At 48.2% G+C, this 26909-nt stretch overlaps 1 protein-coding gene and 2 long non-coding RNA genes across 4 annotated transcripts in view; 1 reads left to right on the plus strand and 2 right to left on the minus strand.

Annotated features, from left to right (window-relative positions):
• The window catches only part of LOC122233602 (leucine-rich repeat-containing protein 37A2-like), a 54074-nt gene extending 41804 nt beyond the window's left edge, over positions 1-12270 (plus strand). Inside the window, exons 6-13 of one of the 2 annotated variants that reach the window (XM_042966759.1) lie at positions 44-162; positions 2192-2937; positions 4348-5415; positions 5798-5902; positions 10084-10133; positions 11678-11732; positions 11812-11954; positions 12056-12270. In XM_042966759.1, the coding sequence (XP_042822693.1) occupies positions 44-162; positions 2192-2937; positions 4348-5415; positions 5798-5902; positions 10084-10133; positions 11678-11732; positions 11812-11954; positions 12056-12158 (2389 nt within the window). In that variant the 3' untranslated portion in view covers positions 12159-12270. The remainder of the gene's footprint in view (positions 1-43; positions 163-2191; positions 2938-4347; positions 5416-5797; positions 5903-10083; positions 10134-11677; positions 11733-11811; positions 11955-12055) is intronic. The other variant, XM_042966758.1, reaches the window with a different exon arrangement.
• Positions 731-26909, minus strand: LOC122233609. The gene is made up of 2 exons (XR_006211244.1): positions 26828-26909; positions 731-1395 (listed from the first exon to the last, which is right to left on the minus strand). It is a non-coding gene; the product is annotated as an uncharacterized LOC122233609 (long non-coding RNA).
• Positions 15641-25458, minus strand: LOC122233612. Its single transcript, XR_006211248.1, has 4 exons — positions 25444-25458; positions 17069-17497; positions 15853-16046; positions 15641-15732 (listed from the first exon to the last, which is right to left on the minus strand). It is a non-coding gene; the product is annotated as an uncharacterized LOC122233612 (long non-coding RNA).

Raw genomic sequence — 26909 nt, forward strand, 5'->3', positions numbered from 1 at the left:
ACTCCTTTACCACTAATTTAATTGTCTGTGTTTCCATTTATAGGATTTTACCTAGCCGTATGGCCTGCTGTCTCTGCCAATTTAAAAATACTATTGAGGTTGTCTGTAAGACCGTCAAGCTACATTGTGACAGTGCATGTCTGACAAATGGCACACGTTGTGGTAAGTCCTAATTGCCTGATGATAAATTTGTAAATTTTTATTTTATTTGTGGTTTAACTTTTATTTTTAATCAACAATGATAATTTTTTTTAATGTTTATTCATTTTTGAGAGAGAGAGCATTCACGTGCGTGAGCTGGGAGGGGGCAGAGAGTGAGTGAGGGGGACAGAGAATCCGAAGCAGGCTCTACACTGACAGCAGCAAGCCCCATGCGGGGCTGAACTGTGATAGCATGACCTGAGCCAAAGGGATGCTTAACTGACTGGGCCACCCAGGCACCCTAACAATGGTAAATTTTTAAACTAATGATGTCATTGCATTATTTTTACTCATTCAGAGTTCAGATCCCTAAATTTCTAAGAACTATTCCTTTGTTAAAAGTCAGATTCTCAGTTACATTATTAAGTCAACTACCCCCAAATGAAAACCTGTTCACATAGTGCGTCACAGCTTATAAGCTGATTTTACGTGCGTTAGGTCTCAGGTGCCCTTTGTCTTATAGGACAGGTGGAGATACCTTTTTGTTTATTTTGTTGTTTTTATAAGTGTGTAAGAGTACAAGTGATGCTGATTTCTGAAAAAGTTTTATTTGGAGCCTCTGTGTTTCTGTGCCCTAACCAGAAGCTGCTACCCAACCGTTCTAACGGATGAGAGGGCTCTTCTATCCTTGGGCTGTCCAACTCTTGTTCTGAATCTTAAGCTTTTCTATCCAAAACACGGGTGCTTTTAGGTATTTTTCTGTTCTTAGGTTTTATTGGCACTAACTTGGTGACTTCCAAAATGTGCTTTTGCACCTGGATAGCTTGAATATGGGTCCCTGTCAATGGTCTAGGGCACAGCATAAATTACACTTTGCTACTTCTATAAGTGGTGTTGCTTATTTTCCAAAACAATGTTTTACCAATTATCTTACTCCCGTCTCCCTTAGAGGTGGGCAGAATAGGCATTTTTTTTTTTTTATCTCCTTTGACAGGCGAGGAAAAATGAGATCAGAGGTGCCTTAGCCTAGCACTCGAGTCTCCTCTCCCGTTTTGGGCGCTCCGCCAGCCCGCTGCTCCTCCTCTCTCGTGACCTTTATCACCTCCTCCTCCGACTCTCACCAGCACCACTAAAAATACTTTTAATTCTTCTGGAAAAACCCAGCTGCACAGTGCTGTTCAGTGTACACAAGCTGTACGCTTGACCTTCATGTAGTTGGAAGCTCTGGATGGTTCTCTCAGTAAAGCTAGAAATCTGGAAATGAAAGGAAATGAAAGCAAAGTAGGCATTTGACCAAAGTTTCTTTATCCCTTCTGCATTTTAAAACCTCAAGTATCATTCCGTTGATTTTTTTTGAACGCCCCACAGTGGCATCTCTCTCATACCTGGAAAATCTCTTAACCTATACCCCACATCTCTGCCCAAATTTAAGCAAAGAACCAGGGTGGACTTAGCGGGTCTTGTGTTTAGTTTTTTCTGTCTAGAGCTTATGTTACGGGAGGTGCGATATATGGGAGCAGGGACCAAGCGAAAGAATTGGTGGGTGGGCGGAGAGGGCGTGTCCAGATGAGGACCTGCTGGTGACGGGTGTTGTCCCGGGCATATGTGATGGTAGCAAGAACTCAAGCCCACTGAAGACGTAGAAGGAGGAAGACTCGCGCTCCCTCTGCCCCCGAAGCAGGACAGGGTGGGGTATGTGAATGCCAGGAGTCGCACTAGAGCTGCACACAGTTTAGCCGAGTATCTTCCGGCCTTGGCTTTTCTTGAGGCCTGGGCAATCGGCCCTTAGGGACCAATGGAATAACTCTAAATATACTTATTCACACTGTGGAATGTTCTGAGGAAATAGCTACTTTTTCAAAACACATCTTTTTGTCCTTTTGTTGTTGCCAATCGTGGGTCCAAGTTTGAGTTCGTCTCCTCTCTAAATGGCGCTCGAGTATTTGCTGATTCTTAATTTGCTTGACTGGGACGTATGACTGTGCATTGACAAAGAGCTGTGCTGTCAGTCTTTCATTATCAAAACTCATCTCTTCTTCTTCTTCGACAGATCAGGAAGTATACCTAAGGAAGGCAGAAGGATCATTCATGAAGGTATTGACAGCTCGAAAGAAGAGCGCCAGCACGGAGCTGACTATTGAGCCAGAGAAGGCGTCCTCAGACATAGATCGTGTCAGTTTGTCAGCCTTTATGAATGAGCAGCTAGACTTCAATGACGAAAGTGATGTCATTAGTGCACTGAATTACATATTGCCTTATTTCTCGGAGGGCAATCTAGAAGACGTAGAATCGACGCTGTTACCGTTCATTAAACTTCTGTTTTCAAATGTGCAAGAGGGAGACAAGCCCGTGGGTCACTCGATGAACGACACAGGGGACCCTTCTCTTAAACCTGGATCCAACAATTCAACTTACAAGAATAAACTGAGAAAACTCTACTTTCTGGAAAATTTGTTAGATGCAGAAATTCAGGAAAAAATTGATGACGTGAAAAAGAAAGAAAAAATGGCCATGCTTATACATTCCAGCCTTTTAGGTCCCAAGTTTAAACGTCAAATCTTTCCAAAGAAATTGGAAACTGCCCAACCGCAGGAGAAGAGCCTAGACGAGGTTGAGAGTGTGGGGAAAAAGTTCCTGAGAGTGAAAAAGGTCATCAAGGGCCCAAAGGGCATACGGAAAAGGCACTTAAAAGAACTGAGACGTCAGAACATCCAGAGGAAACAGAGCGCCCAGCCATCTGTGGAGAACATGGCCAAGGAAAGAAGGCTCAGGACACCATCCCCAGGGGAGCTTCACGTGGTGCACAGGCCCAGCAAATCAGTGGGAAGCTCCTTCAATACAGAGCCTTCGTTCATAGATGAGCACAAGGCAGCGGTCTCTTCTCTCATGAAGCAATACTTTTTGGACAGGCCTTCTGCCACCCCCGCTCCCAAGGAAAGAAGGCTCAGGAGACCATCCCCAGGGGAGCTTCCCGTGGCGCACAGGCCCAGCAAATCAGTGGGAAGCTCCTTCAATACAGAGCCTTCGTTCATAGATGAGCACAAGGCAGCGGTCTCTTCTCTCATGAAGCAATACTTTTTGGACAGGCCTTCTGCCACCCCCGCTCCCAAGGAAAGAAGGCTCAGGAGACCATCCCCAGGGGAGCTTCCCGTGGCGCACAGGCCCAGCAAATCAGTGGGAAGCTCCTTCAATACAGAGCCTTCGTTCATAGATGAGCACAAGGCAGCGGTCTCTTCTCTCATGAAGCAATACTTTTTGGACAGGCCTTCTGCCACCCCCGCTCCCAAGGAAAGAAGGCTCAGGAGACCATCCCCAGGGGAGCTTCCCGTGGCGCACAGGCCCAGCAAATCAGTGGGAAGCTCCTTCAATACAGAGCCTTCGTTCATAGATGAGCACAAGGCAGCGGTCTCTTCTCTCATGAAGCAATACTCTTTGGACAGGCCTTCTGCCACCCCCGCTCCCAAGGAAAGAAGGCTCAGGAGACCATCCCCAGGGGAGCTTCCCGTGGCGCACAGGCCCAGCAAATCAGTGGGAAGCTCCTTCAATACAGAGCCTTCGTTCATAGATGAGCACAAGGCAGCGGTCTCTTCTCTCATGAAGCAATACTTTTTGGACAGGCCTTCTGCCACCCCCGCTCCCAAGGAAAGAAGGCTCAGGAGACCATCCCCAGGGGAGCTTCCCGTGGCGCACAGGCCCAGCAAATCAGTGGGAAGCTCCTTCAATACAGAGCCTTCGTTCATAGATGAGCACAAGGCAGCGGTCTCTTCTCTCATGAAGCAATACTTTTTGGACAGGCCTTCTGCCACCCCCGCTCCCAAGGAAAGAAGGCTCAGGAGACCATCCCCAGGGGAGCTTCCCGTGGCGCACAGGCCCAGCAAATCAGTGGGAAGCTCCTTCAATACAGAGCCTTCGTTCATAGATGAGCACAAGGCAGCGGTCTCTTCTCTCATGAAGCAATACTTTTTGGACAGGCCTTCTGCCACCCCCGCTCCCAAGGAAAGAAGGCTCAGGAGACCATCCCCAGGGGAGCTTCCCGTGGCGCACAGGCCCAGCAAATCAGTGGGAAGCTCCTTCAATACAGAGCCTTCGTTCATAGATGAGCACAAGGCAGCGGTCTCTTCTCTCATGAAGCAATACTTTTTGGACAGGCCTTCTGCCACCCCCGCTCCCAAGGAAAGAAGGCTCAGGAGACCATCCCCAGGGGAGCTTCCCGTGGCGCACAGGCCCAGCAAATCAGTGGGAAGCTCCTTCAATACAGAGCCTTCGTTCGTAGATGAGCACAAGGCAGCGGTCTCTTCTTTCCTGAAGCAATACTCTTTGGGCAGGCCTTCTGCCACCCCCGCTCCAAAATCCCCACCTGACGTGAAAAAAGAATCAAAAGACTTAACGTACACCATTTTTGTTTTAGAAGATGCAAATGCTAGAGTTAGAAATATGAAGGCTTTCAGACCAGCCTCACTCCCCAGAAAGACACACCGCTTTCATAAAAGTCGCTCCCGTGTGGTCCACAGAACACCCAAGGCCAAACTGAATCGAAAGTCCAGAAAGGAAAGTTCACTCAGTAATAGACAGCTGCTTGCAAAGAGGCCTCCATCCTCTGCAGTCAGGAGCCTCATAAATTCCCCTTCACGAGAGGATTTTTCATCTCCGGGAGAACTGAGTCCTCAGAAAAATCCTTTTCCAGAATTATTTGCTCCTTCAGGAACTTACAGAGAAAACGCTACTGTAGAGAACACTACTGCTCAAAATGTTTCTGAAGAAAATATTTCTACAGGAAACACTACTGTGCCAGAACAAACCCTCCCTGAATTCACAGACCGTAAGAATCTTTCCACTGCTAATTCTACTGTTACTGCAGACAACTCTATGCCGACCGTTAAACAAACCAATGATACACAACGGGAATACCACAATGCGGGCACTGGCTTGCCCCCAAAAGCCACAGGCTTCACTGTGTCAAAGCTCTCGTCCTCAGGTGATCTGTTTGAAATTCAGTTAAACCAGCAGCTACAGTCCCTCATCCCCAGCAATGACGTGAGAAGGCTCATTTCTCATGTTATCCGGACTTTGAAAATGGACTGCTCTGAGACCCAGGTGCAGCTGGCCTGTGCCAAGCTCATCTCCAGAACAGGCCTCCTGATGAAGCTTCTCAGCGAGCAGCAAGAAGTAAAGGTGTCCAAGGCAGAGTGGGATACGGACCAATGGAAAAATGAGAATTATATCAATGAGAGCACAGAAGTCCAGAGTGAACAGAGAGGGCAGGAGTCAAGGGAGGTGAGGATAAATCCCCAAATGTGGGGTCTCGACATTTAGGTGGTTTAGGACATGGACCCAAGCACAAGGACCGGGGGCTCCTAGTCCGGGTCTTGTCTTGGCCACATAATTTTGGCTAAGGCAGTGATCTGCCACTTTGCTCATTTAGGAAACAGTGCCGCTGTTCCCAGAGGAGACAAAAAGAGGACCTAACATACAAGATACATCAAGTCTTGAAGAAAATGCTAATGATTAAGATTACATATCACATTAGATTTGGTATATTCCTTAAGAACCTATAAGCGATTCATCGGAAAGAATGGGGTTTTAGAGTCGTTAAAGAATAGTTAACTTTCATCCTATCTCTGTTTTCTAAAAAAATTGTTCTTTCCCTTTTTTTTAGCTCACAAAAGAAGTTCCAGGCTATGGCTATAACAACAAACTCATCTTGGCAATATCTGTGACTGTAGTAGTGATGATTTTGATCATAGTGTTCTGTCTCATTGAGGTAAGGACAACAATTAATTCAGATTCCCAGACTATATTCCTTCTTTACAGTAGATTCAGAACCCACAAACTGAAAATCAAAGCCACTTTCCCACCTATCACGACGTGATATCCCTCTTCAGTCTGGAGGACTGAGATATGCTTTGTCCTTTTATTGCAAAGTATATTCCAGGGATTTTAAAAGGAACCCCACTGCCGGGAGACATCTGTGGATTGTAACCAAGATAACAAGCCATTAGCTTGTTCTGAGACATTAGGTCTAAGAAGGCCACAGTTGACATGATAGTAAAATTTCTTCAACTCAAAAAAATGATGTCGATTCGATGCACTCACCAGTCATCCTCCTACTACCACTGATTTCTTTCCTCGTTGGCTAAAATGATGAGAGAGAAATAGTCTTCACCTTCATGGAGCTATCAGTCATCTTGGAAGAAAGGGCATGGCTTAGAGATAAAAGTGTCATCTTGTTGATTAATTAGATGTGCCTACAGCTCTCTCCTCCACTTCGCAAGGCATTGTGTAAACAGGTTCAGTTAAAACCCTGCAGCTAAAATCCTGCATCAGGCTACTCAGAGCGTGTCATAATTACAGTTGCCTATTCCTGGAGCTTGCCTGTTTACCTTTTATTCAATTATGTATGAATTGAATATATATTCAATATATTTATTCAAATATACATATGCTTATTATATATCTATATCTATATCTATCTATCTATCTATATCTATATCTATATCTATATTGCCATCTGTCATGGCAACCCTCCATTTCAGCCAAAGCAGCCCCTCACCATCCCCTAGTCAGACCATGCCCATTCCTACTTTTGTTGGTGACTTTGCCCACTTGAAATTCCTTTATTTCACTCTGCTGGTGGAAGTCCCGTGAGCCTTCAAAAGCCAACTCGAGTTCATCTTTCTTCACAAAGCCTTCCCCGAATACTGTAATACTCCTGGACCTAGTCCTTCTGTGAGATTGTCACCATTTCTTAGGGTCTGCAGTGACGCATTCCCCTCCCCTGATAACAAAAATATGCTAAACAGTTTGTTAAAAGGCAGCTCCTCAAGAGAGAAATATCAGGGTCATGGATCAGAGCAGAGATATGTAAGGCTTCCTGGTCTATCAGACTTGAGTAAAACCTGACTGGATGTATTAACTGCTAAGGAGAAACATGTCTGTCTTCTGGAGGGTTGGTCAGTAGTAAAAGCATAGAAATGGTGAGGAAGAGACCAACATGGGCAGTGCCCACCTAGCCTTGCCTAAGAGTAGAGATGGCACCTCAGGCAGCAGATGAGAGTCAGGCCCACCAGCCGGGCTGTGCCCGCGGGGCAGATGGATGGATCTAGCTACCTCCGTCCTTTCCATGAAACACTGGATTCAGCTAATTACTTTTCTTCCACTTCTCTTCTCACCAAATAGCCTTCTGATTATACTTCAGTGTGCCACAGAGGCCTGTCTCCACAGGAGACAGGAGTCCCAATCATGTGGACACAGATGCCCTATCTGTGGAATGGGTGGAATGGATGTTTTCCTTATTGTCAAGTCATGACCTGACATTCTGATTTTGATCAATCCTGTGACAGTGGTAAGGTGATATTGCCTCCATGCAGAAAGAAGTGCGTTCTCTCTTGATGAGATCAGAGTCTGATTTCTCAGCCTAAGAGCCTAGGAACTAGCGTGGGGTCAACTTACCATGACCTCTGGGAAGAGAAATCATTGGCCATTGTCCAGTCAGTACTCTGCATCTTGAGGTGGCCTGCAGCCTTTTGCTTTTGGGAAGTTCTATAAACTCCTATTGCTGTTTTAAATTCCTATGTGGTTTAACCTTGTGTTTATATTTTTTTATGTGGTTTCATTATTTCCTCTCCCTACTTAGATGATACACTTTTTGAGGTCAGAGACCATGCAGTTTTTTTCCTGTAGTGGACAATAATGATGTTCAAAGGAAGAGATGAGGCATTGTGTCAATTTCACAATGAGGAATAATGCAACGTAATATTTATGTGAAGTAGCCTACAGAGTCCAGCAATAGACAGATCCGTGGGTGACTAGGACTTTTAAAATGTTACCTTTTAGAGGCGCCTGGGTGGCTCAGTTGGTTAAGCGTCCTACTTTGGCTCAGGTCATAATTTCATGGTTCAGGAGTTCGAGCCCTGTGTTGGGCTCTGTGCTGACAGCTCAGAACCTGGAGCCTGCTCTGGATTCTGTGTGTGTGTCTCTCTCTCTTTGTCCCTCTCTCACTCTTACTCTCTCTCTCTGTCGCTCTCAAAAATAAATAAATAAACATTGAAATGTTACCTTTTAGTATTCAAATCAGTGGAAGAAAATAAATAAATGGTAATAGAACAACTGCTTAATTATTTGGGAGGAAAATAACAACAGATCCCTATTTCTCACCTTAAAAAAACATATTTCAGTACATGTAAAAAAAGAGAAACAAGAACCCATCAAAGTGCTAGAAGAAAACAGAATCAATACTTTTATAATCTTGTGGTGAGAAAAAGCTTTGTGACCTGATACCACATGCAGAAACATTTGATAGATTTGATCGTCTTGTCTGATTTCTGCTTGGAATAAACCAGACATCTGATTTAATCCCCACAGTCCTGTGAGGATGATATCACCATCCTTCTTTCCTACATAGAAGGGGATCAGCTTAAGGCCCCTGTGGCAAAACCCAAAGCAGAACCCAGCTGTGCCTGCAGTCAGCCTGTGCTCCTATCCCACTGTTCCGTCTCCTTCACGATAAAAACACTGACAAATATTTGAAACATTGAAATTCAGTGAAAGCCCTTGAAAGGATTAATATATTTCATATGAAGAGAGTTTTATAAATCAACAGGAAGAGGACAAACAATCCAGGGGATCAAGGGGGCAAGGACTACGATGAACAGGGGGTGTGGACAGTCCGTCACCATATCTGCCTCATGGCTTATGGGACATGGGCCTCGTTAACAAGGCCTTTTCGCCTCATGGTATAAAAATAGTCTCTGATATTTTCTTCTGTACTCTTATAATATTTGTTGTGATTTATTTATTTTTAATCTGTATGGAATCTGTCTGGTGTTTTGGTACGGTCGAGGTAGGGGATCTAACTTTTTTCCCTTGCATAAAGATCCAGTTACTTTAAAATCTTTTATTGAATGGTTCATTCTTTCTTCATGGATCCAAAATACTAGTGTTATCTGGACTCTATTCTATCAACCTGGTTTTCTTTTCCTGTATCAGTATCACGCTACATACTTAACTGCAGTTGCTCTGTAAGAACGTATTTTAACGTCTGCTCTGTGATCTTCTTTTTCATCCATTTTGTAGCTATGCTTGCACATTTTCTCTACCAAATGTCAGCTGGCCAGTTTTTGTTTGAAAAACTGTCTTGGGATTTGAATGGGATTGCCCCGAATTTGTAGGTTAATTTGAAGGGAACTGACATCTTTACACTATTCTCGGAAAATAGTGTCTCACATCACGTATTCGTTTCTCCTTAATGTCCTTCAGAAGAGCTTTAGTGTTTTCATCTCATAGGTCTTACCCATTCTTTGCTAAGTTTATTCCTAGGTACTTTATGCCTTTTTATTGATAATTGTAAATGGGATAATTCTTCCGTCTTTTGATTAATTATTTATGGAACATAGGAAAGTCATTGAGGTTTACATGTTGATCTCTTGATTTTATATATATCTAGCCATCTTGCTGAATTCTCATGTTTCTTCCAACAAAATTTTAGTTGATTCTCTTGGGCCTTTTAGTTTGTCTGTAATTTCATATGCAAATACGTCTTAGTTCTTCCTTTCCACGACTCCATTTTTTCCCAGTGCATCAGTTAGGACCTCCTCAACACCAATGAATAGCAGCAGTGATAACAGACATCCTACTCTTGTCCTTGATTTTAAAACAGTGCTGCTGTTTAGGTTTCTGGTAGACACTTTTCTTTTCCTCCTCCCAAGAATTTTTATTAGGAATTACCTGTTGAATGTTATCTGAGGCAGTCAGTAAAATGTATTACCAGCTGCACGCGAGTTAGGTGTTATTGAAGAGTCAAAGGACTATTCAACAAATTCCTGTCCTAGGAAAAGTTATCATCTCACTGGGTAGATAAGACCTAAAATGCAAAGGAATGAATAAAGATGTGGAGGGAGTGGTTATTGTGATGGGTAACTGTGATCATGTTTTCTTCCAAAACAGATTTATTCTCATAGAACAGCAGCCAAGGAAGGTAAAGAAGGAAGCTCAAGGTAAATATTAGTCTGGCAATCGTTAAAGTAGAATTTTAGAACTAGATTTTCAAACTCCTCTATTTCAATCCCCTTGTTTTACAGCCAGGAAATCACCAAAGGCAGAAAGAATACATATTTGGCCTAATGCTTTGCCTGGATCCAGCAAAGTTAGCTGCCCAGCCAAACCCGAGTTAGAATGGGACTGGCACAGAGCACCTGCTCACTAGACCTTTAAAGAAAGATCGTGGGGGGACGGGGGTGGAAATGTTCAGACCCGTTCCCGCTGGCGGTGGGCATCAGGCCTGGCCACAGACCTTCTCAGAGGCTCTGGAGAAGGGATAGGGAGGGCCAAAAGTCGTGGGGTGAAGGGGCTAGTCTTCAAGCATGATGGAAGGTAGAATACATGAGTCCCTCCCGTAAAGTAGGGGGAAAACTTCCTTCTTCCTCCTTCTGGTTTTCGAGGCCCCGCTCTCCATTCCCTTTATCCAGACCCAATAGAATTTGAACTGGGAGAGACCTTAGATAATCATTTATCTCTTCCTTTTATAATAATGAGATGGAGAAGGAGAAAAGGAAGATATCTTGCCGGACGGTTGTATCACTAGTACCACTAGAACCAGAAAGAAGATGGTTCCTTTCCAGTTGGGCACGTCTCTGACTACACTGTTCTTGGGCTGTGAACTGCATTTTATGTCACAACTCAGTGCACACATACCGTATAGACATAAGTACCTTCTAAAACAAACTTACCATACACTCTGATTCTTTCTGTTCTGTTTTTTTTAAGTTTATTATTTATTTGGGGGGGAGGGTGGAGCAGAGAGAGAGAGAGAGAGAGAGAGAGAGAGAGAATCCCAAGCAGGTTCTACACTATCAGCACAGAGCCAGACACAGGGCTCGATGTCACAATCTGTGAGATCATCACTTGAGGCAAAATCGAGACTTGGGCTGCTCACCTGACTGAGCCACCCAGGTACCCCCTATTCCGTTTGTATTCAAAAAGAGTATTTTGTGTTTTAGCGCTAGCCGTGTGTTTTCAGGTGATTTCACGACTCACTCACTCATCTGCCTGCAGTGTGAAAGTCAGTGAGCTAGATAACTGCTGGTTGGACTCAGGCATTCACTCGGTGCGATTCATCTTGTAAGGTAAAGCAGCTAGGAAAATAGAAACACCTCCCCACCCGCCAGCAAATGATGCCTGTGAGGCTAAGCCTGGCGGGGACTGATGTAAAATGCTTCTGGAGAGAGTTAGGTGCTTCTGCCGTGTGGTCACCCAGTTTGTTGACTGCACAAGGGCACTTGGCCAAGGGCCAGAAGGTGAGCAGGGTGAAAATCCTGCCTATACTTCATGTCAAGTTACATACAAAGGTCTCCCAGGGACACTGTGGGGCCATTATGGACAGACACAGGAAAATTCTGAAAGCCCAGCATGTATGGAATTATTTCTGAGATCCCAGGTCTGTGTTGATTTTGCTTGCTAATAAGACTGGAGAAATACATTGTGAGAGGCATGGAAAATGGTACGAATCACTAATTGTCTGTGTGTGTGTGTTTCCTTCAAGGGGCTTCTTTGGATCTCTGCTGCGTAAGAGATGCTCAGAGGAAAGTGACAATCAGGTAAATCTGAGGAGGATAAAGTACCGTGGCTGGAGAAGGCAGGGGAAACAGACCTAACGTTGTCCTTTCTGTTTTCTAGGAGGGCTTTTTCTGGAGAAGGCGGCCACTTTGGCTTAGGGACATGTACAGACCCCTCAATGCCACACGCAAGAAAAACATGGCACAGAAGCTACACGACAAGGATTCTTCTGATGAAGATGAGATTTTCAACATGGAACTAGGGTACGTGATTGGGGAAGATTTTCTCTAAAACGAGGAAATTATGAAGAGTTGAATTGTTCCTTTCGAGAGTCAAAGCCTTGGCATTCTTCTCCTTTTCCCAGGGAGGCTGGCAAAGCCACAGCAGAGAAGACTCGGACCACAGATTCCACTACTGAAGAGCTGGGTGACGAGAGTGAGACAGCATGTGAGATTGTCACAGAGTGAACGCCGTCCTGCCTCAGGCCACCTACAAAGTTTACTTTCCGATACTGGCTTCTCAGCATTGCTTGTAAAATACTTGTTTTTCTCATATTAAAATGTATAAATCCATAACCAATTCTAGCCACGTGGTAAGGAATTAAAACGTAAACGGTTAAATATTTATCTACAGACAACAGGGGCCACAGGCGAGAGAAGCAGGACTGAAGCCAGAGTCCCTCGTGGTAGCCAGTATTTCCACAAGACACAGTATGGGCAAAGTAGGGTGAACGGGGCGTCTTTCCGTCATTTCCCTGATACGGTCAGTCTCTGGAAACTGGAAAACGTATCTTCAAGGGGCTTAGACTATTAAGTTAATTAACAGCCTATTCTGGTGCTCTCTCCCCTGGCTCACCAAATACCAGTTATTCACAACGCGCTTGACCCCCTGCCCATAGAGGATCATCTCTCTCTGGCCCCTCTGTGAGGTCTTTGGGGTTGCCAGAATATTTGGATCGCTGAGCCGACCTCCACTGTAGGGCTGAGGCCTGTCTTTCTTCCCAAGAGCTCAAACTCAGACACAAAATGTGTAGTTGGAAGTAGGGTGTTCCTCAACCTTACAAGCTAGTAGATAATTCCCATTGGGTTTTTTTGTTTGTTTTCTTTCAAAAAAAAAAAAAAAAAAAGTCCCCACCCTCAGAGAGCTAGCAGGGAGATGCTGGAGGGTTAGAGTAAAGAATGTGTGAGAGCAGTAATTACCCAGGACTGCCCTGCTCAGGCCTTTATTTCAGAAAACTTATTGGTGGGGGCACTTACTGTTCACCTGTACCCCACTAGCCTCTGCTGACCCCACTGAGGGTCGGATGCGTGCGGCTGGGCTCTCTCCAGTTCAGCCCAGCACCACACCTACCACTGCTTTCCTACCCAGCTCAGATCAGGGCTGCACGATTCCAAGAGATAATGCAGCACAACGTGCAGAAGACGCAAACATCCCTCCACTTCTGCAGAGGAGGGCGTTAACCAGTCACATTTAGGATGTTGGGAGGAGTCGGGGTGCCTGGGTGGCTCAGTCCAGTGAGCATCCGACTTTGGCTCAGGTCGTGACCTCATGGTGTGGGAGTTTGAGCCCTGCATTGGGCTCTCTGCTGTCAGCACAGAGCCCACTTCAGATCCTCTGTCTCCCTTTCTCTCTGTCCCTCCCCCCAGCTCACACACTGTCTCTCAAAAATAGATAAACATTAAAAATAATGAAGTCATCTATGCTTTCTGAGTACATGAATGACAGGTTTTAGAAAAAGGACGTCAGAGTCAAAATACAGTAGTGAATAAAAGAAATCCTGAATTAACAAGGTTTGATAATCTCTTTTCTTAATGTCTGTTTATTTTGAAAGAGAGCAAGGGGGGAGGGGCAGAGAGAGAGGGAGAGAAAGAGTCCCAAGCGGGCTGTGTGCTCAGTGTGGAACCCGATGCGAGGGACTCGATCTTACGACCGTGAGATCACAGCCTGAGCTGAAGTCAAGAGTCGGATGCTTAACCGACTGAGCCGCCCAGGCGCCCCTGACAATCTCTTTAAATGCCCCCAAATAAATGCTGGTGGCTTAGCGATAGGTGATGGAATATGGCACCAACCGCTGGCCACCAACAGAGTCCCCCGAGGCGACAGTAGGACTGGGGCACAGCCCAGCAGGTTTGGCAGGGTTGGTAGGAACGGTTCCAAGCGGGGTGATTGGCCCATCAGTGCCTCTTCGGCTTTATTAGTTTGCTGCTGCTGGGCAAGGACACCTGTTCTCCTGGTGCCTGCTCCCGTTCCCCCAGCGTTTTAGTGAGAACGGCCACCAAGTGTCTGTCTCTGTGTGGTGACTTCAGTGAGCCAACAAATAACTGTGTTGAAAGCACAAGACTAGAGAGTAACAGTAATCGGAAGCGGCAGCAGCACCTAGTTTACTATTTGCTTACTTGGTGTCAAGGCCTGGGTTGGGCGTTTTGCAGTCTTAATTTAGCCCAACAGTCCGTGAAAACATACTTTATTATCCCCATCTGGCAGATAAGGGGACAGGGCTTAAAGGATGTAGGTACCCTGTTCAGGTGCCCAAGGCCGCAAATCCAAAACTGCCAGGTAGGGGTTTAATCCAGGCCTGTTAACTCCAAAGCCTGCTGACGGTTATACTGCCCTGCTGCAGGGTGCAGGGGTACAGAGACGTCTAAGCCATGGTTACCATCAAAGAATCAATAATTATAACGATGAGGATGGTGGCCGCTACTGTTTGTTGAGCACCTGCTTTGAGCCAGGCGCAGTACTAGGCCCTTTAGTCACTCTTAGGTCACAAGGGCAGAAACTCCTCATGCCAGCTCAAACTCCTTCATGAGCTGGGTGGAGCGGGGGCCGGTGGTGACTTTTTGAAGAAGAGAGGTGGACACAGAGACAGAGCTGACGAGAAACCAAGAAGACCCATCTGTGCATAGTTGGGCTTCCCGAAGTGTGGGCCGGGATTCCAGGCAACTCCATTCTCCTATTTTGGAATATTTCCATTAGCTCAAATGTGGTTCATAAAGTGAAGCTTAGAAAATGTTGTTTCTATAACACGACCTCAAATTTGCACAATACTTATCAGTCTCGAATGCTACCTTGCCGTATTTCTTTTAATTTTTTTAATGTTTATTTTTGAGAGAGAGGGAGAGAGAGAGACAGAGCATGCGGGCAGAGAGAGAGGGAGACACAGAATATGAAGCAGGCTCCAGGCTCTGAGCTGTCAGCACAGAGCCCGATGCGGGTCTCGAACCCATGAACCAACCACGAGATTATGACCCTCTCTGCCACCCCTCCACTCGCACTCTATGTCTCTGTCTCTTTCTCTCTCCAAAATAAACATTTAAAAAATTTTTTTAAAAACAACAATAAACATTTATTCCTCAAAAAACATCTTTTTTAATGTTTATTTTGAAGAGAGAACAAGAGAGAGAGGGAGACACAGAATCTGAAGCAGGCTCCAGGCTCTGAGCTGTCAGCACAGAGCCCAATGCGGGGCCCGAAGCCATGAATGGTGAGACCATGACCTGAGCCAAAGTCAGACGCTCAACCAACTGAGCCACCCAGGCGCAATACCCATCCCCCACCCTCCCCTCCCTCCCACCCCCCATCAACCCTCAGTTTTGTGAACATATTTTAAAACTACCATAGCCAGGAAAACAAACCATTCTAGATATTTCAAACACACACACACACACAGGTCATACAAGCAATTGGTGCTCACCACTGGTGGGGCTCGCGGTGGTGAAGGTCAGGGCCAGGGGGGAATCGCACCACTAGCTCTCAGGTTACTTTACCACAGTTGCTCTCCATAGATTCAAAGCTGCTGCTGCCACTCGGTCAGGAAACTTCGGGAAGCCACTGCCGGGGTCACTACAGCCCCATGGCCCCAAGCCTGACTGGTGGGGAGTATGGACTCCAACATTCGGCCCGCATGTCTGCTGCTACAGAGGAGGAAAGCATGGCTTCCACCTCCTTCCACCTCCGCCTTCCAAATTTCACACAGGTACGCTTTATTGGCACAATTCTGCTGTCGAGGGAATCTGTCAACGATGGTTCGTGGGTTTCCAGGACCTGCAAAGAAGGGGCTAGAAATGGGTGTCAAGAGCCAACCAACATCATCCAGCAAACCCCTCCTGATGGGGGGGTGTTCAAAGGCTTTGTGAAAGGGGGGTGGTGTCCACGTGGAGTAACCTGGTGGTCGCGTTCCTAAGTCGGAAACCCTGAAAGGTGTCATTCTAGCTGGGCAGCAGGTGAGGCGCTGGATGCTGACGACATACACTCATCCCCAGAGGTGACTGGAGAAGCGCCTGGAGTTGATTCTTAGTTTCATCTCTGGAACGTTCTCACTGGAATTAAAGCTGGATGGACTATTGGCAATGCAGTATCTGAGAAAACATAGCCCCCATTCAAAAGGGCTGCCAGAGAAAAGATCTCCACAGGGAAACATGATTTCTCAAAATACAGCCTTTGGACCTCTATACGCAAACATCCCTAGGATGCTTACTTAAAAAGCTGATCCTGAAAATAATTTAATTTCAAAGGCTGTTGGGGCACCTGGGTGGTTCAGTCAGTTGAGCGACCGACTTCGGCTCAGGTCATGATCTCACGGTTCTTGGGTTTGAGCCCCACGTCGGGCTCTGTGCTGACAGCGCGGAGCCTGGAGCCCGCTTTGGAGTCTGTGTCTTCCTCGCTCTCTGCCCCTCCCCCACCCCCCTGCTTGCACCCTGCCTCTCTCTCAAAAATAAATATTAAAAATAAAAAAATTAAAAGGCTGATCCTGCACACCTCCCCTGATGAAAACAAACAAAAGCAGACACTACTTAAAGTAATCCAGACAGATTTCAGTCAGTAACATAGTATTGCAGTGCCGTAGGGGAAAGGGTTCATCGTGAGCAGGCACCCGACTGGGATTATTACAGAGGTGATGGGGTATTTCACAGGGAGAATGAGGGACTAGGGAAGGGAATGAGTGGGGGGCTCTATAATCAGAAGTGAAAGATGACAAAAAGCAGGAAGGGACGCTGGCCCATATGAGACCCATCTGGCTTTGCTGACACTTCTCAAAGTTAAGCTCCTGCCCTCTCACAGAAGCTGGGAGACAGGGGCCCGATCTTCAGGCGTTGGCTGGACTCAGCAGCCAATCCTTTAGACAGCCGGGAGTTTTGCAGGCAGGCACTTTAAGGGAGGCTAGGGTCCTACTAGGGATGCGGCCACGAGCTGCCAGCAACCACGTCCGTGTTTGTTCAAGTCTTCACAGGCCAAGCAAGGTCGAATCAAGAAGAGGGCTCGGAGGAGCCTGGCGAGCATTTGGAGGAAGAATCTGTCACCCTCCGAACCCACATGCCCACCCCTCCTGAGCCCATCCCCCAAACAGAGGGACCACTTTGACAGGCCTTTTTATGCTCACCAAACGACTGAAGTAGGACAAGGCGGACGGGGAGGTGGGGGAAGCAGAGGTTCTCCGGCTTCTTCAGGGCTGGAGGTCGGCAGGGATTTGGGGGTGGGAGACGAAGGGCAGAGCAGATTGAGGATGACCAGGAGGCTCAACTGGATTCTTAACCTGGGAGTCCCGACTGGTCATGCTGGCCGGCTCCTGCCCCCACGGAGGTCAGGGCCTCTCAGTCCTGAGGACCACCAGGCACGACCAGCTCTGGCTCCTGTGGTCCTGGTGGGGGTATGTTGTTGAGACCTGGGGGATGGCGTGGAGCACCAGCTGGGGGGCGGGAGCACACTCATTCAAGAAGAAGAAAAGTCCCGAGGCCCAGAGCAGAGGCAGGAATGGTGCTTAGGCTGCGTGTGTTTCCAGGGCAGCGGCAGAGAGCGGTCTGGCGCCACACTGTGGAGGAAATGAAGATTTCAACGGTACAAAGGCCTCGTCTGGATGAGGGCTACACCCCAGGGTGGTAGAGCAGGAAAACAGAAGGAGCCTGGCTCCCTGACATAAGAGCCACCGAACCAGCCCCAGATCCAGTACTTAACCGGATTATCATATGAGAGATCAAGAAGCTGCTTCTTAAAAAAATTTCTTTTCAATGTTTACTTATTTTTGAGAGACAGAGCAGAGCATGAGCAGGGGAGGGGCAGAGAGAGAGGGAGACACAGAATGTGAAGCAGGCTCCAGGCTCTGAGCCGTCCGCACACATCCCGACATGGGGCTCGAACCCATGAACGGCAAGATCGTGACCTAAGCCAAAGTCAGACACCTGACCGACTGAGCCACCCGGGTGCCCCCAAGAAGCTGTTTTTTAATTTAACCCACTGTTGGGGCGCCTGGATGGCTCAGTCGGTTAGGTGTCCGACTTCAGCTCAGGTCAGGATCTCACCGTTCGTGGGTTCAAGCCCCACATCGGGGTCTGTGCTGACGGCTTGGAGCCTGGAGCCCGCTTCAGACTTTGTGTCTCCCTCTGCCCTTCCCCCACTCAATCTCTGTCTCTGTCTCAAAAATAAATAAACATTTAAAAACAAAGGAATTAAAGGGCGCCTGGGTGGCTCAGTCGGTTAAGCATCCAACTTCAGCTCAGGTCACGATCTCGGGGTTCGTGAGTTTGAGTCCCACATCGGGTTCTGTGCTGTCAGCCTGTCAGCGCAGAGCCCGCTTTGGATCCTCTGCCCCACTCTCTCTGCCCCTCCCCCGCTTGCACTCTCCCCCCCGCCCCCCGAAAAAAAGGATTAAAAAAAAAGAATTAAAAAAAATCACTTAACCACTGTTGTGTTGGGTCTCTACTGCAGCAGCTGAACCTGTACGTAACCTGATAACGGAGGGAATCCATGTATCTGTTATCTTTTGCCACAACAGTGCTAACTAATAGACCATCCTCAAAACTCAGAGGAGGCTGGGAAACCGATTCTCACAGGTTGGCCGTTACCGCTGTACTTTAATGCCCTGCTGGCTGGATCGGCGCTGCTTCTCACTGCTGGTCTTTTCTCCCTGTGTTGCTGCCGGGACCCAGGCTGAAGAGGCAGCGGCTACCCAAGAGAAGCGTAAGAGAGCAAGCAAAAGAGCCATCGGGCCTCTTCGAGCCTAAGCACGGAACCAGCCCCAAGCCCCAAGCCAGGGGATGGGAAAGTACACTGTGGCCACGAGGAGACACAGCAGGAGCGGGGATGCGGGGAGGGCCCATAATTCTCTCTCCCAGAATGTGACAGAGTCCTGGGTCAGAGGCTACAACACGGTGGCCCTGCTCTTCTAGGCGTCACCTACGAATGGCGCAGAGTGAAAGACAGCGTCCGTCCATGTGAAGACTCAACCGCAGTTCTCTATTAGGTCAGGAGCCCTGACAAGACAAGAATCACATCTCCTTCCTCTTCCCAACGCCTAGGGCCAGGCCCTGCCCTCAGGGCTGACTCAGGGAGATTACTGGGTGAATCTGAGACCATTTCTTCACTCTCTGCGTAGGATTCCTTATGTGATACAGACTGACCTCCTAAAGGTCAGCACACAGTGCTAGGGGTTTGCCCGCAAAGCTGCAAAGGGACTGTGCCATTGGGAACTGAGATGTGTACCTAGGTCTGCCTACACCGCATCCTGGATCCACTGCCTGCCAGAGGGACCTCCAGAAGAAAGGACTTCTACAAGTTAAATATCGCAGACTTCACACTCCAAAGGAGAACCGTTTGAAGAGAGCCATGGTTAACCCTGAGGAATGCCACCATCACCACAGAATTCCAGGCACCGGGCATGTGGGTAGAAAGCATATTTTAGGGCAGTGACTCATGGTAAGTCGTTTCCTCCAGTCCCTAAAACGGGCTATTCAATGTCAAGCTGTCTCAGGCTCAGGCTGATAACAGGGCAGCCATAGGGGACCCAGTGGGAGCTGCGTTGTCACGGTCCAAGTCTGTACGCACCGCTTGTATAACCTGCCCAAGTTCACAAAGACAGGATATCAGTCGCCGCTCTTTATGCTCCCAGTGAAAGAAATCCAACTAAAATATGCTTAAGCCAAAAATGTCATACGGTGTATCGGCTCACATAACCGGGAAGCCTAAGATCTTCAAGCTGGCCGCATCTAGCGCTCAAACGTCATTCTCTCCCCAACTATCCCTCAGTTGTGCTTTCCTCCATGACGGCTTCAGGCTTCAGGATGGATGCCCCAAGACTGCAAAGATAGTCGTTAGTAACTCCAACTCTCCACTGAGGTTGAGCAAGCCTCATAAAGGAAAGCCAGTCTTCAAAAAGCCTCTGATTGGTCTGCTTGGACCCTGTATCTGGCAGGAGGAGACCCTGATTGGCCAGCCATGGTCACGTGCACCTGCAAGGTGGGCCTTAAACCAGTACTTAAGTCTCTGCTAGGGCACAGGAACTGAACAGAAAGTCAAGAGAGGGGGTTGTCTCACGGCAAGTTGAGGGGGCGAGGTGACAAATGGAAGACCAGACATTGAGGCTAGATTGAACTAACCCTAAGCCTAAACTTTGAACAGGCTTTCACACGTTCATAGATGCTATTGTGAGTAAAACACAAATTCACTTAAGAGCAGGAGTGCCTTCATAGTAACTTTTGGTCTTTCTGTATTTTTTGTCCCAATTAATAGATATCGAAAGGATCCCTACGATCACGAGCAGGTCCGAAGACCATTCTATTTTTTAATATTAGAAAGGGATTCTTAACTGCAGATCAAGAGAGAGAGTAAAGAAAGCAAGAAGAGAAGGGAGCCAGGAAAACCCCAGCCCAGGAAGCAGCGAAGGAAGGTTCCAGGACAGCAGCGTATGACAGGTCAAGGAGGTAGCCGAGGGAAACGGCACTAACTGTCATGCCAGAGCACTGGAGCGGAGTGGAGGAGTGATCGTGGCGGGCAGCACAGAAAGAGAAGGAGAAGAAATTAAACCCCGGGGGGTCAGGGGACAGAAACGAGTGCCATCGGACTACATGAGCAAGCTCTGCGGTGAGCAATGCTTACCTAGTCACAATTCTGCAACCACTATCAATCATGGGGCAAGAGTGACAAAACTAAACCCCAAGAATGGAACGGGTGGGGGGTGTTAAAGACCTAACTCCTTGCCTGTGTTGCTAGGAAGTCCACAGATAGTGTCTAAAATGGATGAATCAGAGCACCTGGGTGGCTCAGTCGGTTGAGCGTCTGACGTCAGCTCAGGTCACGATTTCACGGTTCGTGGGTTCGAGCCCCGCATCGGACTTTGTGTTGACAGCGCAGAGCCTGCTTGGGATTCTCTCTCTCCTTCTCTCTCTTTCAAAAAAAAAAAAAAAAAATTAAAAAACTCTTTTAAATGGAAGAATTAAGAGCTAGAAACACAAGATAGGTGGAGATAAGCACCAGAAGATCCAGCGAGAGGTAAGGAGGACCGAGGACTGGCGAGCTGGCCCAGGAGGGTGGGGATGGTCGAGGCAAGAAGCTGCTGCGGGTCATTCTGTTTCCTCACCACTTCATTTCGTACTATTTGAACTGTAAACTATGTGTGATAACATTTGGGAGGCTTAAAGAGTCCATTCTTTTGTCAACGGCACCTCAAAGCTGTATTTGTGTCCAACTTTATTGAGATAGAATTGACACATAATTTTTACGAACCCTTTAAATCCGTTTTTTCAAAGAGAGTGGGAAGAACCAGCTTCCTGCAACAGAAGCCATGAGAACATTACCTATTCCGGTTTCAAAAGAAATGGTGGCATTAGTTCTGCTTAGATGATTTCGGTCAGAGACCAAATAAGGATACATCTGGGGTTCAAACAAGAGAGGCTCTCACTCCAGTGCTCAAAGACCAGTTAGAAAACGGAGATCTGACTGGACTGGGTAGGTACGAATTAGCCAAAACTGTAATAATAATAATAATAATAATAATATAGCTAGTTATCCTCAAGTGCTTACTTCAGACCAGAAACCGTCCTGAAGATATTATCTTATTTAATCCTCATGGCAACTGATATTTTCCCCAATTTACAGATGAGGAACTGAGGCTCAGATAGTTTGGGGAACTTCCCGGAAGTCACACACTCTGGCCCCTCTGCCTGAGGCGGAGGGGCCTCAGCGTGTTGTGATTTACTTCTCTTTTCTAACCACCAATCAAACTTAGAAGTTTCTATCTCTGGTGCCATCTCGAGGGGCCTATGAAAACCACTGACTGTGGCAGTGGTCTCAGGCCCACACTTGCTGGGTTGTGCTGGGCCCTGCGCTGTCTTAGGGAAGGCCTAGAAAACAGTATGGGGTAGAGCCGGTATTCAAACCTAAGCATTCCCGGCTCCAAAGCCCACTTGCTCGGCCACTGAATTATGCTAGTTCTCCAGCTAGAATCAGAGCTGGGTGAGGATCCCACCTGTAGTAATTATGAGTTGTATGGCCTTGGGCCCCCAAGTTCCTTAACCTCTCTTAAGCCTGTTTTATCATCTATGCCATGGGGATAACAATGGTGCTTACCTTCAGGGTGGTTGCTAAGGATAAATCAAAATTCCTATCTGGCAAATAGGAGCCTCTATTTTCCACACCTGTTAAATGCCTTGCCCTTCAGCTCCTAGGTTAAGGAGAGATTCTCACATTTTCTCACCCTTCAGATCCACGGGTGGTAGGGCAAGAGACAGAAAAGGTTTGGGTCAAGGCTAAATTCTTGGACCTCATCCCAGAGTGACTCTCCAGGGCAGGGGCGGGGTTCAGGAATCTACACCTTAGACCCCCGAGAAATTCAGATGCCTGCAGTCCTCCTGCCTGGCTTTGAATGACTATGCGTAGTGCTTGAAATCTGACAGACCAGTGCCTTTGTGAGCGTCTGAGCCCTTCCTGCACTGGCCTCCAGCTGTGTCTGTGCCTCCTCCCTTTCCCCACTGCCCAATCTGTCTTTATCTCCCCCTTCCATTCTAAGCCCCCTCCCCTCACTCTGGCCTTACTTCCTAGCTTCCTCTCCACCTCTCCGTGCACCCTCCCCTGAGCTCAGTCTGCATTCCTACCCACCAGCCGTTTCTCTACCAGTCTCTTCGCCGGCATTGCCCTTTCCTGTGTCCACCCGGAAGGCTCAGATAAAAGTTGCTTCCGCCAGGATAACCTTCAAGGCCTCTTCTCTGTGGGCACCATGGCACTTTGCACGTACCTTTATTATTGCTCAAATAACAGGGTAATGGGAGATTTTTTTTTCCTCAGATGACCTGGTGGACTCGTGGCCCACGAATGGTGAAAATGTGCGCCAGAGTAAGATGGAGAGAAGAGGACAAGCCCGTAGACTTTGCAGAGGGGCTGAGAGGCCTGAGAAGTAAGAGAAGACCAGGAGACAGGGGCTCCTGAAAAGATAGATATTACCATGCGGGGTTCCCACAGCTTTTGCAGACAGCGGCTGCGCAAAAATTCATTGGAAGAACTGAGGAATGTTGCTGGCTCCATCTGGGGGAGGGCATGCTTGTATCAAGACACTGATGCTCTTGATGTGCTATAATTATAACCAGAAACACTATCCTTTTGCCCAGGAAACTGGATTTCCCAGTAAATTCCTTACTTTCCAAGTTGTTTAACGCTAAGATAATGCTTTGCTTCTGTGTCCTTATTTATTTATCTTTAACGTTTATTTACTTTTGAGAGGGAGAGCACAAGCAAGGGAGGGGCAGAGAGAGAGAGAGAGAGAGAGAGAGAGAGAGAGAGAATCCCAAGCAGGCTCTGCACGGTCAGCGCAGAGCCCAATGCAGGGCTGGAACTCACAACTGTGAGATTGTGACCTGAGCCGAAGTCAGACACTTAACCGACCGAGCCACCCAGGCATCCCTCCGTGTCCTTATTTCTAACTTTCTGTTCAACTGTTAACCATACTAAATGTACTCAGATTCATCTAGTCTAAAATCGAGGAGAGGTGGTTCTCGCTCCTAGAGAGAGAATTATTGAAGAGGCAGCCCGCACACACTCAGGTGCCACATCTCCAACAGCTGGTTTTATAAATGGAAACAGGCACTGGGACCCCTTCTTCTCCCCTTCCCAGAAAGGCTGATGGAGAGCCTGGCCCAGATCAGTGGAGCTTTCTTCCAAGAACTGTCCCGTTCCCAGACCAGCCCTGTAGACACCCCCAAAGTCCCCCTGGACCTGCAGGTAGCAGTGCCTCTCCACCCCAGTACTCACCCCACACTCAGGCCCTAAGATCCCATTTGACCTAAGCCTGCAGGTATGAAGTGTCCAAAGCACAAGACATCTGTCCCCACCCCCACCAACACACACTCTTGACCTTTTGTTCTGAGTCCATGTGAAAGAGAAATGTCAACTCTACCAAGTAAAGGAAACAAACAACTTCCTGGCTAGATGAGAATAACCAGAACCTTAAGCTTCATGCCTGGGGGCTGACGGGTACCTAAAGGTGCTCCCTTGGTGATAGGGGTGATCAAAACCTGTATGCTTTTCCTGAGAACCACCAGGCGGGAAGCACCACCTGCACTGATGCCCTCAGGGAGGCAAAACTAGGGTAGAAGTTATTGGTCCGATTTTACAAGTGGGAACCTTCCGGGCAGGAGGCCAACAGACAGCCTCAACGGTAGATAGTGCTGTGCCCAGGCAAGGTCATGAACCCAGAAGGCGGCCGGGATCTAGTGAGACGCAGACACTGCTGGGGGCGGGCAGTAGGACACGTTCGCCCGACACTGGTGGGCTAGCCTGGTGGCCTCGCCTCTTCGTGCGCATCTCGGGTCGAAGAGTCCCCAGCCTCCCAGATCACTCACGTGCTCTGGGGCTGGTAACTTGGGCTTTCCTGAGCGCTTGCCCCGCCCCGAGGCTCCGCCGGCCCTGCGATTGGCTCCGCGGTCCGGGGGCGGGGCCGGACGCCGAACCAACGTGATGGCGTCAGGCGCCGCGAGCGCCGTTTCCTGTTGTCCCTGGCCGGGAGGCCGCAGCGCCTGGTCTGAGGCTTAGGGGCTGCAGTGGCCAGGAGTGCCCCGCGCCCCCTCCCGGCTCCCTCTGGTGAGTTAGGGGTCAGAGGGCGAGGAGGGTGAGAAGGGGACGGCGGGGCCGAGACGAGAACGGGCGATGGGTCACCAGCCCTGTCCGTGATCGCAAACCCTTGGTTGCTTTGAAACTGTCCTGCTTCAGACAGAGCCTTTTCCCTTCCCGGCCTGAGCCCCGCACCCTACCCCACTCGGACCCGAGCCTTCAGCCCAAACAGCCAGTGCTGACCCGTCCCCTTCCTCTTCTCCACCCGTGACCCGAGTCCAGCCCTTACCCTCACCCCTTCACCACTGGTCTTGCGTAAGTGCAGCCACACGCGACCCCACGGTAGCCCACTTCCAACCCCTAGGACAGCCACTTCCCTCCGCCTCCCTCTAACGCATCTCCTTCTCACCCCTCAACCCCTTTGGCAATCCCAGTGCTCCACGCAAACCTCCTCGAGCCCCCCCTCCCCCTCCCCGTCTTTCTGGCTTACCCCTTTTCAGGCTCAGCTTTCTTATCCCAGCCCCCCTGCTCAGCCCCCCAAGGTCTGCTCAGCCAAAACACCCACCTCCCCCCACTCATTTAATACCTACCACTACAGTAGATGCCCTATTGCGCTTACCCCCCTCTTCTTGACAACTCTGATCTCAGCCCTATCTCAAGTCTTGTATGTATCTTCTTGCCCTCACCCACTCAACCCCTAACTTCCAAGCCCACCGCATACTTTCTTTCCATCCCCAGCCAGCCTGAGGACACTTCATTCCTGAGTCTTTGCTAAACCACCCCCCAACTCTTGCTGCCCTAGTTCCCACCACCCCTACCCAATCTTGTTAGATTGACGTCTTCCTATCCCCATTTCAACTCTTCATCCCAGCTCTGTGCCCACTCTTCCCTTGATGTGGTCCCCATTTGATCTGAGAACCTAGTGCAGTCCCCTGCCAACCCCACCTGCTTTCTCAGAGCCAGGCACTTGCCGAACACCTCAATTGAGGCAGGGCCTCAGATGGTAAGTAAGTGTGGAGGAGTAGAGATCCTTCTCCCGTGGGTCAAGTGCTTTTCCTGGATGTCAGGCCCCCTGTACCTGTCCTTAAGGATTGTATTCCTGGCATCCATATTACATTACTCGCGTTGGCTGCTGGAATGATAGGTATCATCCAAATACCTGGAAGGTGAGGGAGCTACTCATTCAGCTGGGGCAGTGGAAGCTTATCACTTCCTTTTGGGTGATGATCTGGAGAAACTCAAGCGGTTCCACTGTGTGGGGTTGGCTGTGGTCACAGAATCATGTCCATGTGTATTGCCCTGCCGCTCAGAAAGGACCCTCACCCAGTGCTCCTCCTGGCCAGAACTGGTTGTAGATTAGTCCCGCTACCGAATGTGCCAGAGGTGACGTTACATGTTGTGAAGAGTAGAGATGAGTGGATCCTGGGGACGCCGAGGCCTCCGTGGAGGCTGTTGAATTGCTTCCTCTTTTTGCAGGTGCTGGATCATTGAGTTTTGAGCATTTTGATTACCCATGAACACAGAGAGTCAAGTTATCTCAGAGTAGCTAGACATTCTTGAGGCACCCAGGCTCCATGGTTAACATTTATAATCTCCTGGGATTTGGGGGTGCACATCCCCTCTAAGTTCTGGTGACCAAACTCCAAAGGATTGGCCATTTGACAGCCATTGTAAAGGACCCCAAAGAAGACCCCTTGTCTTTGCTTGCATTTATAGTCTCACGCCTTTGAGAATCGGATGTCCTTTTACCTTCAATATCCCCTTCCGTTAAGGTGTGATCTCTGAAGGGTTTCAGCCTGTTGGCAGCTTGGTGTAATGGAAGGAGTTCCGCAGTGACCCCACCACTGAGAAGTTGTATACCTCAACTTCTTACAGTCTGAAACGGTCTGAGCCTTTTTATTTTACTCATCTGTTCATTCAGCAAGTATTTTGTGAGCACTACTGTGTGCCGTGCACTGTTTGAAGCATTAGAAAGACAATGGTGAATGAGTCAGGCAAAGGTCCTGCTTTCATTCACTCAGAGTTTGGTCCTTGCCAGAATCTTAAGGGATCTGGGACAAGAATATGGGAGAGATGGGTGTTGTTGGATGGAAGGAGGGAGGGAGGAAAGAAAGATACCCAGTGTTCCTAGACCTCACATTTCTGGCCTCACCCACTAGCCTTTGGACTGGGAATCACGAGCTAGAAGTTGCTTGCCCTCCAGCTGATATTCAGTTGCTTTGTCGCCCTACCCACCCCCCCCCCACACCCATCCCACCCCCCACAGGGCTCTTGTCTAGAAATCCAACTTTCTTCAGGTAGAAGGAGGTGCTGTTTACTCAGCACTCACATGTCTGAAGTATCAGCTGTCTTTCTGAATCAGAAGATAACTTTGTCATTTGTTTCCAACTGAAAACCCTGACTCATCACCT

Source organism: Panthera tigris, chromosome E1 (assembly GCF_018350195.1).
Source record: "Panthera tigris isolate Pti1 chromosome E1, P.tigris_Pti1_mat1.1, whole genome shotgun sequence".
Lineage (NCBI taxonomy): Eukaryota > Metazoa > Chordata > Mammalia > Carnivora > Felidae > Panthera > Panthera tigris.